Source organism: Cervus canadensis, chromosome 17, assembly GCF_019320065.1.
Source record: "Cervus canadensis isolate Bull #8, Minnesota chromosome 17, ASM1932006v1, whole genome shotgun sequence".
Taxonomy (NCBI): domain Eukaryota; kingdom Metazoa; phylum Chordata; class Mammalia; order Artiodactyla; family Cervidae; genus Cervus; species Cervus canadensis.
The window spans coordinates 62,507,256-62,522,316 of record NC_057402.1 but is presented as its reverse complement, the minus strand read 5'-3'; the positions used below and the strand labels follow the sequence as shown (position 1 = coordinate 62,522,316).

At 38.8% G+C, this 15,061-nt stretch overlaps 1 protein-coding gene across 2 annotated transcripts in view; it reads right to left on the bottom strand.

Annotated features, from left to right (window-relative positions):
• The window catches only part of CERS3 (ceramide synthase 3), a 158,915-nt gene that overhangs the window by 94,754 nt on the left and 49,100 nt on the right, over positions 1-15,061 (bottom strand). For both annotated transcript variants that reach the window (XM_043489997.1, XM_043489998.1), the window contains exons 5-7: positions 10,149-10,206; positions 9,407-9,457; positions 1,892-1,984 (exon numbers count right to left, since the gene is read on the bottom strand). In XM_043489997.1, coding sequence (XP_043345932.1) covers positions 1,892-1,984; positions 9,407-9,457; positions 10,149-10,206 — 202 coding nt within the window. The remainder of the gene's footprint in view (positions 1-1,891; positions 1,985-9,406; positions 9,458-10,148; positions 10,207-15,061) is intronic.

Genomic DNA, 15,061 nt, shown 5'->3' with positions numbered 1-15,061 from the left:
CTGCATACAGATTTCTCAGGAAGTAGGTAAGGCAGTCTGGTATTCCTATCTCTTTAAGAATTTTCCACAGTTTCTTGTGATCCACACAGTCAAAGGCTTTGGTGTAGGCAATAAAGCAGAAGTAGATGTTTTTCTGGAACTCTCTTGCTTTTTCTATGATCCAATGGATGTTGGCAATTTGATCTCTGGTTTCTCTGCCTTTTCTAAAACCAGCTTGAACATCTGGAAGTTCCCGGTTCACATATTGTTGAAGCCTGGCTTGGAGAATTTTGAGCATTACTTTGCTAGCACGTAAAATGAGTGCAATTGTGCGGTAGTTTGAACATTCTTCGCCATTGACTTTCTTTAGGATTGGAATGAAAACTGACCTTTTCCAGTCCTGTGGCCACTGCTGAGTTTTCCAAATTTGCTGGCATATTGAGTGCAGCACTTTCACAGCATCACCTTTTAGAATTTGAAATAGTTCAACCTGAATTTCATCACCTCCATTAGCTTTGTTCATGGTAATGCTTCCTAAGGCCCACTTGACTTCTCATTAAAAAAATTTTTTTAATGCTTTTAAAAAAACTTAAAATTTCAGTTTCCTTGTAGCCAAAGTAAAAAAAAAAAAAAAAAAAAGGAACAATAACAGCCTAATTTATTGAGTACTTTCTATATACCAGAAGGTGATTTATATGGATTAACTTGTTTAATCCTCACAACAACTGGAGGAGATAGAAACTATTTTTAACTCTATATATGAGAAGATTAAGTTTAGTGAATATAATCAACTAGCTCAAAATGTTAGTGAGTGGTGAAGACAGGATCTACACTCAGGCAGTGTGACTTCAGAGCCTGTGCTTTACCCAATTCTTAACAATTTTTTGTCTCTGAAAAAATATATTTTAAAATATATGATGTAAATCTATATTTAATTTTTTGAAAGGTGCTATGGACCTGTATATAATAAAGAGAAAGCAACTATTGAAAAAAATCAAAGGCTCAAAAGTGGGAAAAGGATGATTACGGGGTCATCCTACCTGAGTCTGTCTATTAAAGACCTTCTAAATAATGATTATTTTCAATTCTATCCCTTGAGAAAATGCCTCAATTAAAATTTGGTGTATTCTTAGCCTAACCTAAGTTAATAATAATTAAACTATAGCGATCAAGTTTTCTGGAAAAGGAAATCATTTCAGTCAGATTTTCCACACTATGTTCTTATGGTTTATTCTGTAAGTTTCTTTTTAGATCTTCAGGTGAGCAGCTGACTGTGCCCCTTAGTGGTAGATAATGTACACCATCACTTAAACATCATTTAGTCAAGCCAGCTTGGTTTTAGCTCCTTAATACGAATTCCACTTAATTTATCATACGAATTTTGCTACAAATGGATCTTTTATGTAGAGTATAACATATAAAGTACATGCCAAGAGTATTTGTCATTTGACCTGTACCGCTCACGCACACAAGAAAGTCTGTGACTGAACGGAGAGTGCAGAGCAAAAAAAATGTTTTCAAAGTCACTGAATACATCAAAGAATAAAGTAGTCTATAATCAACTAAAAGATATGGTTGTAGAATTAAAACTACTAGCACTTTTCTTTGCACTGAAGAACACTAAATTCCCAAACCAAGAGAAAGAAACAGACATCATAAAGGAGAGTCCTTTTCTCATCGAACAAGAGTAGAACTTCAAAGTTAAAGTTTTTATATTTCACTACAAATTATCAAGTAACCAAAGAGTGAGCATATTTGCACTATTCTATGTGCTATAAAAGTAAAAAAAAAAAAAACCTATCAACAAGAACTAAGAACACAAAAATATATAATTTAAAGATTAGATTTGGGGAAGGGGGATGAACATTTTTGAAAAAAATGGATAAAGCAGCTTTGTAAATAAGACACTTACCTTCCTCTTGACATCAGAGCCAAGGCTAAATAAGAGAGACCAATAAAAACTCATCTCCAAAATGTAGTACCAGTACTGGGATGGCAGCAAGGGCTGAGGAAAATAAGAGTATTCACTATTTTAATGCCACCATATAAACAACTCATTTTCAGGATTAAAAATATTGTTTATACCTATTTGGCTATACAGTCCATGGAATTCTCCAGGCCAGAATACTAGAGCGGGTAGCCTTTCCCTTCTCCAGGGGATCTTCCCAAACCAAGGATCGAACCCATTTCTCCCACATTGCAGGGGGATTCTCAGCTGGATTCTGATACCAGCTGAGCCACCAGGGAAGCTTATATACCACAAATTCCTCTCAAATAATAATGTTTTACATTTCAACTTCTGAGAAGGAATTAGAGACAATATTTTGAGGCATTTTCTTTCTAAAAAGGGGGACAAGAATTCCGAAATCAAGTTAAATGTTTTGTTTAAAATTTAATAAAACTACAACAGGTGTAACTGCATTCTTTTAGTTGACTGAGAGTTAAATTAGATGGAAAAGTTCTTTTGCTGGCTCAACAAAATACCTTGTTTTATGTTTATTGAGTTACTCAAATCTGATGTCCTAACCTCTTTTCCGGTGACAAGCTGGTGACCCAAATTGGCCCATTCTCAAATGGGACGGTAGTAAAATATATACAATTATTTAGGTAGTCTAAAAATGTCTCCTAAAAAATAGAATGAAATTCCTACGGCTAGAGTTTTCTTTAAGGCAAGGGGTGGTGTGCTTCTTTTAAATAAGCTGAGACATTATATTACTTGGTGTGATGGGTTGTAATGTTAATGCCCTCAATGAATCTCACCTCATATTCATGTCCTGGTAAAGTTGCCTCCAACATGACCAGGAATTTGAATTCTGGGCATTGGCCAAGGGGACATAGCAAATATGATGCAATCAGAGACCTCATAAGCACCAAGTAAGAAACATGAGGCTAAAGCCTTTGACTGTGTGGATCACAATAAACTGCAGAAAGCTCTTAAAGGGATGGGAATGCCAGACCATCTTACCTGTCTCCTAAGAAACCCGTATGCTGGTCAAGAAGAAACAGTTAGAACCCTATATGGAACAACTGATTGGTTCAAGATTTAGAAAGGAGTACGACAGGGATGTCTGTTGTCACCCTGTTTGCTTAACCTATATGTTTAGCCCATAATGAGAAATGCCGGGCTGGATGAATTACAAACTGGAATCAGGTATGTGGGAGAAATATCAACAACCTCAGACATGTGGATGATACCACTCTAATAGCATAAAGTGAAGAGGAACTAAAGAGCCTGTTGATGAGGGTGAAGGAGGAGAGTGAAAAAGCCAGCTTAAAACTAAATATTAAAAAAACAAAGATCATAGCATCCGGCCCCCTTACTTCATCGCAAATGGAAGGGGAAAAGGTGGAAAAAGTGACAGATTTCCTCTTCTTGGGCTCTAAAATCACTGAGAATGGTGACTACAGCCATGAAAACAGAAGACAATTGCTTCTTGGCAGGAAAGTTATGAGAAACCTAGACAGTATGTTGAAAAGCAGAGACATTATTCTGCCATCAAAAGCCACATAGTCAATGCTATGGTCTTCCCAGTGGTCATATACGGTTGTGAGAACTTGACCATACAGAAGACAGAGTGCCAAAGAATTGATGCCTTTGAACTCTGGTGCTAGAGAAGACTTCTGAAAATCCCTTGGAGAGCAAGGAGACCAAGCCAGTTAATCTTAAAGGAAATCAACCACAAATAATCATTGGAAGGACTGATCCTGAAGCATCCAGTATTTCGGTCATCTGATACAAACAGCCGACTCATTGGAGAAGACTCTGTTGCTGGGAAAGACTGAGGGCAGAAGGAGAAGAGGGTATCAGAGGATGAGATGGCTGGATGGCATCACCAATGCAATGGACATGAACTTGGGCAAACTTTGGGAGATGGTGAGGGACAGGGAGGCCTGGTGTGCTGCAGTCCAAGGGGTCTCAAAACGTTGGACACGACTGGGCAACTAAACAACAACAAGAAACCTGAGCTACCCTGCTGGAGGCCACAAAGTAGAGAATCAAGATGTCCACTGACAAAAATACAAATGAGGGCACATGTGCTATCCCCTAATCCCCTATTCCCCTAACTGAAAATACATTAATGAACTCAGCTAACACCAGATGGAAAAGAACTGCTTGGCTGTGCCTAGCCCAAATTGCTAATCCATAGCATAAGCAAATAAATGGTTGTTGTTTTAAAGTACTAAGTTTTGGTGATGATTTATTATGCACCAGCATAAACTGGCACACCTGAGAAGTGAAGAGTAAGGCTAATACATTAAATGGAATAGTTTTCTGATCAACACATCATCCTTGATAAGGCCATAAAAGAAAGAGAACTTTTGCTTTCTTCTATGACAAACAAGTCTGTATGAGACTAACCCTCCTAGTGAGAACTACTTCAAAAATATGGAAAAGTACAGATAATATCTGTTTGAAGGTACCAAGGAACAACCAAAGCATCCTGAAGCATCCCATGGAGCCAAAATTTCAAAGAGAAGAAAAATGCGTTAAATGTAATCTTTTATTTCTAGTGCATCCTTAATTCAAGAAGTACTACAGACGCTACACAGGATAATTTCAAAGAAAACTACACCTATGTATAGCATAAAGTCCATGTTTGCTGATTTACAAGCACTATTGAGCCCAGAGACTATACTCTCTATATTCTCTGAGGTATAAACATTCCTTTATCTTAAAAATATAGTGAAAAGAAAATATCTAGATATTCAAACACAATGTTATTTCAAACACAGAAAAAGTTCAATTGAAATAAATAAAAGAGAGTTTCTAGAAAACACCAGCTCAAATTTCTAAGCAGAAGTTAAGTAGGACTTTCGGCAATCTTATAGTGCGAGGAAGCAAACTGATGTTCAGGGCCAGCCAAGGAAAAGGAGTCCTGGTAAATACTATAACCTTTTATTTAAAACCACTCTAAGAGAATTCCCTAGAAATACAGATGAGTTATATATAAATATATCTGCCCTTACAAAGACTGGAATTCACATAAAATCACTTCAAAACATATAAAACTTAAGATGATCTGTCTCAACTCTAACTGCTTAACAGAAGCGAAAATAAGTCCATTCAGGGGGTAGATAATATCATTCCTAAGTATAATTTTTCATATGCAATGTCTATCATTCAACCAAAAGTTATCAAGCAAAAGGGGACAGGAATAAGAAAGAAAACACTTGATCAAGATATTGGATTTATCAGGCTATGACTTTTAAAATTAACTAGGTCTTTTAGGTTATTTTTAAAAATTAGTGAGAATTTTTAATAGAGAACTGGAATCCATGAAAAAGAATTAAGTGAAAATTTGAGAACTGAAAAATACCATAACTAAAATTGAGAACTCAAAGGATGTGTTTCAGAGCAGATTAGACACTGCTGAAAAATGTACTAGTGATCCGGAGGACATGAAGTAGAAAATATCCAGAGCTGTGAAGTGTCTGTGATTTTACCCTACTTGCAAGTTATCTTGTCACAGTTTCATGAATGCTGGTAGGATATATGAGACTCCTGGGTCAGAGATTAAGGATAGTTTATTTTTCACAGTCCTATAGTTGCCAGATTAACAATATTTGGGCCAGTTCTCCCATTCCAATTCCCATAGCTAAACAAAAGGGTCAGTTCATGCAAAGATGGGCACAATTAAAGACAGAAATGGTATGGACCTAACAGAAGGAGAAGATATTAAGAAGAGGTGGTAAGAATACACAGAACTATACAAAAAAGATCTTCAAGATCCAGATAACCACGATGGCGTGATCACTCACCTAGAGTCAGACACCCTGGAATGAGAAGTCAAGTGGGCCTTAGGAAACATCACTACGAATAAAGCTACTGGAGATGATGGAATTCCAGTTGAGCTATTTCAAATCCTAAAAGATGATGCTGCGAAAGTGCTGCACTCAATATGCCACCAAATTTGGAAAACTCAGCAGTGGCCACAGGACTGGAAAAGGTTAGTTTTCATTCCATTTCCAAAGAAAGGCAATGCCAAAGAATGCTCAAACTACCACACATTTCTACTCTCTCACACATTAGCCAAATAATATTCAAAATTCTCTAAGTCAGGCTTCAACCCTACAAGAACCAAGAGCTTCCAGGTTCAAGTTGCATTTAGAAAAGGTAGAGGAACCAGAGATCAAATTGCCAACATCCACTGGATCATCAAAAAAGCAAGACAGTTCCAGAAAAACATCTACTTCTGCTTTATTGACTACGCCAAAGCCTTTGACTGTGTGGATCACAACAAACTGGAAAATTCTTGAAGAGATAGGAATACCAGACCACCTTACCTGCCTCCTGAGAAATGTGTATGCAGGTCAAGAAGTAACAGAACTGGACATGGAACAAGACTGGTTCTAAATTGGGAAAGGAGTATATTGTCAAGGCTGTATATTGTGACCCTGCTTATTTAACTTATATGCAGAGTACATCAGGCGAAATGTCAGGCTGAATGAAGCACAAGCTGGAATCAAGATTGCCAGGAGAAATATCAATAACCTCAGCTATGCAGATGACACCACCCTTATGGCAGAAAGTGAAGAACAAAAGAGCCTCTTGATGAAAGTGAAAGAGGAGAGTGAAAAAGTTGGCTTAAAGCTCAACATTCAGAAAACTAAGATTACGGCATCCAGTCCAATCACTTCAAGGCAAATAGATGGGGAAACAATGGAAACAGTGACAGACTATCTTGGGGGCTCCAAAATCACTGGAGATGGTGACTGCAGCCATGAAATTAAAAGACGCTTGCTCCTTGGAAGAAAAGCTATGATCAACCTACACAGCATATTAAAAAGCAGAGACATTACTTTGCCAATAAAGGTCGATCTAGTCAAAGCTATGGTTTTTCCAGTAGTCATGTATGGATGTGAGAGTTGGACTATAAAGAAAGGTGAGTGCCAAAGAATTGATGCTTTTGAACTGTGGAGAAGACTCTTTAGAGTCCCTTGGACTACAAGGAGATCCAACCAGTCTTTCCTAAAGGAAATCAGTCCTGAATATTCATTGGAAGGACTGATGCTGAAGCTGAAGCTCCAATACTTTGGCCACCTGATGTGAAGAACTGACTCACTAGAAAAGACCCTGATGCTGGGAAAGATTGAAAGTAGGAGGAGAAGGGGACGACAGAGGAGGAGATGGTTGGATGGCATCACTGAGTCGATGGACATGAGTTTGAGTAAGCTCCGGGAGTTGGTGATGGACTGGCGTGCTGCAGTCCATGGAGTCGCAAAGAGTTGGACATGACTGAGCAACTGAACTGAAGTGACATTTGCACATGCAGTGGGTTTTGTTACCAGAGAGGAATCCCGAAATAGGGAACCTAAATCTTTCATAATGGACAATAATATGTATATCCACTGTTCCAGAGGAGAGACTGCCTCCATCTTCCAAGCTTGTTTGCCATACAAACATCTTTCAAAAGACAATACAGTATGAACAGAAGTCAGCCTGTGGTTCACTTCATATGACATGCAGAAATGCAAGAGATCTGTGGCGAACTGTGTTCCTATAGATTGAAGCAGTGAGGCAGAGGATAGAAAATATGAGAAAATGTATGTAAGAGACTTGGGACCTAGTGTAAAAGTCTAGCATATTAGCACCCTTGTAAATTGAAATTCCAGAAAGAGAGGAGAGAGAAAAAAGAACAGAAGCAACCACTAAGAATTTTTCAAAATGTACTTAAGACATCAAGCTACATATTCAAGAATTACTATGGACAATAAGCAGGATAAATTCAAAGATGATGACATTTATGCCTATCACAATCATACTGCTGAAAGACAAATACAAAATGTTTAAAACAGAGGAATAAAAAGATATCATTCAAAGAAGCAAAAATAAAATGGACAACTAAATTAAAGAAACTGAGGGGATCCAGAAGACAATGGAATGACATCTTTAAAGTGCTCAAAGAAAATAACTAGTAACCTAGAATTCTATGCCCAGGAAAACTTTTTTAAAATAGGGTAAAATGATGATATTTCCAGACAAGCAAGCCAAAGGGGCTCCTTCAGCCATGAGGATAGTAGCGCCAGATGGAGGTGCGGAAGTGCAAGGCGCCACGGCCAGCAAGGAGAGGGCACACTGACATTTACAGATCAGTCACAGTCGTGACCCGCAGGCTTTAAAGGTCTCAAGGAGGACACAGGCGCAGTCTGATGGCCTTTCACTGACTGGAAAGAGGTAAGAGCATCAGTTTGTATTAGACTCTAATAACTGAAGAGTGCAAAAGGTAATGTCTGGGAAAACTACTGAAAGAATGTGTGCATGCATGCTAAGTCACTTCAGTCGTGTTTGACTGTTTCAGACGCTATGGACTATAGTCCGCCAGGCTCCTCTGTCCATGGCATTCTCCAGGCAAGAATACCGGAGTAGGTTGCCATGCCTTCCTCCAGGGGAATCGTCCTAACCCAGGAATTGAACCCATGTCTCTTATCTCCTTCACTGACAAGCAGGTTCTTTACCACTAATGCCTGCATAACTGAAAAGCTAATATAAGGGAAGAAATAAAGTAATAATTTGAACCCCAATGTTCACTGCAGCACTGTTTATAGTAGCCAGGACATGGAAGCAACCTAGATGTCCATCAGCAGATGAATGGAGAAGAAAGCTGTGGTATATATACACAAGGGACTATTACTCAGCCATTAAAAAGAATACCTTTGAATCAGTTCTAATGAGGTAGATGAAACTGGAGTCTATTATACAGAGTGAAGTAAGCCAGAAAGAAAAACACCAATACAGTATACTAACGCATATATATGGAATTTAGAAACATGGTAACGATAACCCTGTATGTGAGACAGCAAGAGAGACACAGATGTATTGAACAGTCTTTTGGACTCTGTGGGAGAGGGCGAGGGCAAGATGATATGGGAGAATGGCCTTGAAACATGTAAATTATCATATGTGAAACAGATCACCAGTCCAGGTTCTATGCATGATACAGGGTACTCGGGGTTGGTGCACTGGGTTGACCCAGAGGGATGGGATGGGGAGGGAGGTGGGATGGGGGTTCAGGATGGGGAACACTTGTACACCCGTGGAGGATTCAAGTCAATGTATGGCAAAACCAATACAATATTGTAAAGTAAAATAAATTAATTAATTAATTAAAAAAATTAAAAAATAATAATTTTAAAAACTTCACTGTCCTATAAAAGTAGTAAGAGAGTACCAAAAAAGGAAATGTATCCAGTGATACAAGTAGAAAATAAACAGTAAAATGGTAAATTTAAATATATAATTACATTAACCATAAACAAAGTAAAGGAATTAGACAAGTGATGGGTAAGTAACGAACACGAATGAGTAAGCTCCAGTAGACAAAGCTCTAAGGACTGCATGAACGTGGACAGAGAGCAGGAAGGGACTCAGGCCGAACTCAGGGAGCAAGCTGCTGAGGAGGGGAGGGACTATATCAGGGGGACTTACCTGTCTGGGATAGCCATTCCAAACTTCCCACAGGTCATATACCCAAGGTTTCTGAAAAAAGCAAGGAACCAAGAGAAACTTTGTTCAGAGTCAAAGGCTGATTTCAGCAGAAACCTAAGCCCTTCCTGATGTTGCTGATAGGGAGGAAACATGCACAGTGAGATACTTTCATCACATTCCTGCTCCCCCAGCAGTATCTTCCTGCTTCCGCAGGTATTTCTACTTGTTCTTATACAATACCTCTGTGACATGCAACAGTTCTAGTGAGTCTGGGATCAATAATAGTCCTGATTCTCAAAGGAAATTATTTATTTCAAACAAGTGCCTCTTCTAATGAAATTGTTTCTGGACCAATTAGATTACTGCTTCTGTAGCAATAAAAACTCTTGAAATATACATAGCAACAAAATATCTTAAGAGAAATCTTAAAAGAATCTTTAGAGACATCCCCAAAAGCTAGTTATCTTTTTTTCTGTTAACAATTTACTATTAATTTTATACATCAATTAATGAGATAATCATTTAATAATTACTGTAACAGACAATGCAAAGGGAATATGATAAGGAGAGATTTGATTTCTGATGGGCAAGTAATGAAAGTCTTCATAAACAAGTGATTGGAGTGAGTAGAGGTTTAAAAGCTGGTTACCTTATTGAAAGTATATCTCAAGGGATTCATAAGCAGGAATTTTTAAAATTAAAGACAAATTACAGTCAAAGATATATCAAAAAGAAAACTTACATCATAAAGAAATACAATTCCAGCAATGGTAATAATTAGGTAAAATGTAAATCGCCAGCTGCCAAAAGAAATAAAACACTTGTTAAGGTGACTGACATCTGAGGAGAAAAATATTTGGTATAACAGTTTGGAAAGAATGCACATTCTGGAGTCAGAAAAAAATCTAAGTGAATATCCTGATTCTGCCACTTGTTGGATGGCTAAAAGTTCAGGTATGTCACTTAACTCAAGGAGTCTTAATTTCTTCATCCATAAAATGGGAATAACAAAACTAACCTCCAAATGTACAAATACTGAAGATAACTTATGAAAAATTATGGTATAGTGCCTGGTATGAACTAAGCAACCAGTGTTAAGCTATTGTTATCACTAATATGCCTAGCCTACTTCCTGACACATGATAAATGATGTTTGATAATCAGTTCAGTTAAGTACAGTCACTCAGTCATGTCCAACGCTTTGCAAACCCATGGACTGCAACACGCCAGGCCTCCCTGTCCATCACCAACTCCTGGAGCTTGCACAAACTCATGTCCATTGAGTTGGTGATGCCATCTAACCATCTCATCCTCTGTCGTCCCCTTCTTCTTCTGCCTTCAATCTTTCCCAGCATCAGGGTCTTTTCAAATGAATCAGTTCTTTGCATCAGGTGGCCAAAGTATTGGAGCTTCAGCTTCAGCATCAATCCTTCCAATGAATATGCAGGACTGATCTTTAGGATTGACTGGTTGACTCTCCTTGCAGTCCAAGGGGACTCTCAAGAGTCTTCTCCAACACCACAGTTCAAAAGCATCAATTCTTTGGTGCTCAGCTTTCTTTATAGTCCAACTCTCACATCCATACACGACTACTGAAAAAACCACAGCTTTAACTAGACGGACCTTTGTTAGCGAAGTAATGTCTCTGTTTTTTAATATGCTGCCTAGGTCAGTCATAGTTTTTCTTGCAAGAAGCAAGCGTCTTTCAATTTCATGGCTGTGGTCACCATCTGCAGTGATTCTGGAGTCCAAGAAAATAAAGTCTCTCACTGTTTCCATTGTTTCCCCATCTATTTGCCATGAAGTGATGGGACTGGATGCCATGATCTTAGCTTTCTGAATGTTGAGCTTTAAGCCAACTTTTTCACTCCCTCTTTCACTTCCATTAAGAGGATTTTTAGTTCCTCTTCATTTTCTGCCATAAGGGTGGTATCATATGCATATTTGAGGTTATTGATACTTCACCTGGCAATCTTAATTCCAGTTTGTGCTTCATCCAGTCTGACATTCTGCATGATGTACTCTGCATATAAGGTAAATAATCAGAATGACAATATACAGCCTTGACGTACTCCTTTTCCTATTTGGTATCAGTCTGTTTTCCATGCCTGATTCTAACTGTTGCTTCTTGACCTGCATACAGATTTCTCAGGAGGCAGGTCAGGTGGTCTGGTATTCCCATCTCTTCAAGAATGTTGCACAGTTTGCTGTGATCCACACGGTCAAAGGCTTTGGCATAGTCAATAAAGTATAAGTAGATGTTTTTCTGAAACTCTCTTGCTTTTTCGATGATCCAGTGGATGTTGGCAATTTGATCTCTGGTTCCTCTGCCTTTCCTAATCCAGCTTGAACATCTGGAAGTTCACGGTTCACGTACTGTTGAAGCCTGGCTTGGAGAATTTTGAGCATTACTTTGCTAGCATGTGAAATGAGTGCAATTGTGTAGTAGCTGGAACATTCTTTGGCATTGCCTTTCTTTGGGACTGGAATGAAAACTGACCTGTTTGATAATACTGTTATCTAATTACTCACTTCATCCAAATTTAATTCCCAGTGAAAAGGTTTCTATGTGGCCAGACTTTAGTTATCTTTCTGAAAAGCACATGTTAAAAGAATTTTTTCTCATGTATGGAGAGGGATATATATAGATTAAGAGACACTTAAAAGACCAATTGTAATGCACAGGTCTTATTTAGAGCCTGATTCAAATAAACAAACTACAAAGAAAAGTATGAGACAATCAAGGAAACCTGAATAGTGATTGAATATCTGCTGCTATTAAATAAATTTTTGAGGTATGACAATCTCTAAAATGGGCTTCCCAGGTGGCATACTGGTAAAGAATACGCCTGTCAATGCAGGAGACTCAACACATGCGGGTTTGACCCGTGGGTCGGGAAGATCAACTGGAGGAGGAAATGGCAATCCACTCCAATATTCTTGCCTGGGAAATCCGATGGACACAGGAGCCTGTTGGGCGACAGTCCATGGAGTCACAGAGTCTGACATGACTGAGCGCACACACTCACACACACAATATCTAAAACAGTTCTTATCACTTAGAGACACATACTAAAATACTTACAAATGAATCACACAATGTCTGATATTTGCTTCAAATGTGATCTTCAAGAGTAACTGGATGAAGGTGATCAAAAGGGACAAACTTCTAGTTATTAATTAAATTGGTACTGTGAATGTAATGTATAACATGATGACTCTATTTACACTGCTATATGGTATATTTGAGAGTTGCTAAGAAAATAAATTCAAAAAGTTTTCATCACAAGGAAATTGTTTCTTCTTTTTCCTTTATGTATCTATGTGAGATGACAGATGTTAACTAAACTGACTATGGTAATCATTTCACAACATTCGTAAGGTAAGTCACTTTAAATTTATACAGTGCTGTATGCCAAATATATCACAATAAAATTGAAAGAAAAATATTATCCACATACAAAAAAAATCTGGTAACAGAGAAGCAGATGGGGGCAGAGATGACACATGATAGCCTTGAGTTGATAATTATTAAAGTTGGTGATGAATACATAGCATACACAGCTTATTAAGCCAGACTTCCTACTTTTGTATATGTTTGTGTGTGTGTGTGTGTTAATCATTTAGTCATGTCCAACTCTTTGCAAGTCCATGGACTCTAACCCACCAGGCTCCTCTGTCCATGGGATTCTCTAGGCAAGAATACTGGAGTGTGTTGCCATGCCCTCCTCCAGAGAATCTTCCCAACCCAGGGATCAAACCCAGGCCTCCCACATTGCGGGCAGATTCTTTACCATTTGAACTACCTGGGATGTTTTGATTATATTTACTACTTTGCTGGGCTGGATGAAGCACAAGCTGGAATCAAGATTGCCAGGAGAAATATCAATAACCTCAGATATGCAGATGACATCACCCTTATGGCAGAAAGTGAAGAAGAACTAAAGAGCCTCTTGATGAAAGTGAAAGAGGAAAGTGAAAAAGTTGGCTTAAAACTCAACATTCAGAAAACTAAGATCATGGCATCTGGTCCCATCACGCATAGCAGACAGATGGGGAAACAGTGCAAACAGTGGCTGACTTTATTATTTTGGGCTCCAAAATCACTGCAGATGGTGACTGCAGCCATGAAATTAAAAGACGCTTACTCCTTGGAAGGAAAGTTATGACCAAAATAGACAGCATATTAAAAAGGAAAGACATTACTTTGTCAACAAAGGTCCATCTCATCAAGGCTATGGTTTTTCCAGTGGTCATGTGTGGATGTGAGAGTTGGACTATAAAGAAAGCTGAGTGCAGAAAAATTGATGTTTTTGAACTGCGGTGTTGAAGAAGACTCTGGAGAGTCACCTGGACTGCAAGGAGATCCAACCAGTCCATCCTAAAGGAAATCAGTCCTGAATATTCATTGGAAGGACTGATGCTAAAGCTGAAACTACAATACTCTAGCCACCTGATGTGAAGAACCAATTCATTGGAAAAGATCCTGATGCTGGGACAGATTGAAGGCGGGAGGAGAAGGGGACAACAGAGGATGAGATGGTTGTGTGGCATCACCGACGTGATGGAATGAGTTTGAGTAGGCTCCAGGAATTGGTGATGGACTGGGAGGCCTGGCATGATGCAGTCCATGGGGTCACAAAGAGTTGGACATGAATGAGCAACTGAACTGAACTAAACTGGAGGCCATTCCTCAGTTCACACAGCCAAGTAGTGACACAGTCAAGGCAGTAATGTAGGTCTTTGAACCCTGAATCCAGTAGTGTTTCCGGAAAACTGTCACTGCTTCTAAGCTACATGATGGTTTTCCTTCATGGCAACAGATTAGGGAAAAATGTAGGGTTCAATTACTCAGAAAGTTGAACCATAAAGTGAGCCAGTTGAGAATTGTTCCCACTTGTTTCATTTACTGCTGGTTCAGCAAAGCTGTGTGCTTAAATGTAGAGAGCATTTCCTTGATCCTTAATTATTCTGGCCAAACAGGAAGTACAAAAATGAGATGATGAGATCTGCCAGGCCCAAAGGAAGCCATAAGCTTGGTGGCACATCTCAAAGCATTTGCGTCTCAAACATGTATTGACCTCTTAATCCTGTTTCAGGAACCATGCTAAGCATACTTGTGTGATGCCATATTTTCTTCTTTACAACAAGCTTATGAAGTAACTCCTTTTGTGGGTTGTTGCTTGGTTCTCACAACAACACTAGAAGGTAGATGAGATGAAAACTAAAGAATGTTAAGCTTGAGAGAGATCACATAATTCACCCAAGACTGTATAGTAACAATCAGTATTGTTGTTCAGTCACTAAGTCATAGAGTCATGGGACCCTGCGACTCTATGGACTGCAGCACCTCAGGCTTCCCTGTCCACTATCTCCTGGAGTCTGCCCAAATTCATGTCCATTGAGTCGGTGATACCCTGCAACCACCTCACCCTCTGCCTCTTGCTTCTCCTTTTGTCTTCAATCTTTCCCAGCATCAGGGTCTTTTCCAATGAGTTAGCTTGCTGCATCAGATGGCCAAAGAATTAGCATCAGTCCTTCCAATGAATAATCAAGGCTGATTTCTTTTAGGATTGAATTGTTTGATCTCCTTGCAGTCCAAGGGACTCTCAAGGGTCTTCTCCAGCACCACAATTCGAAAGCATCAGTTCTTCG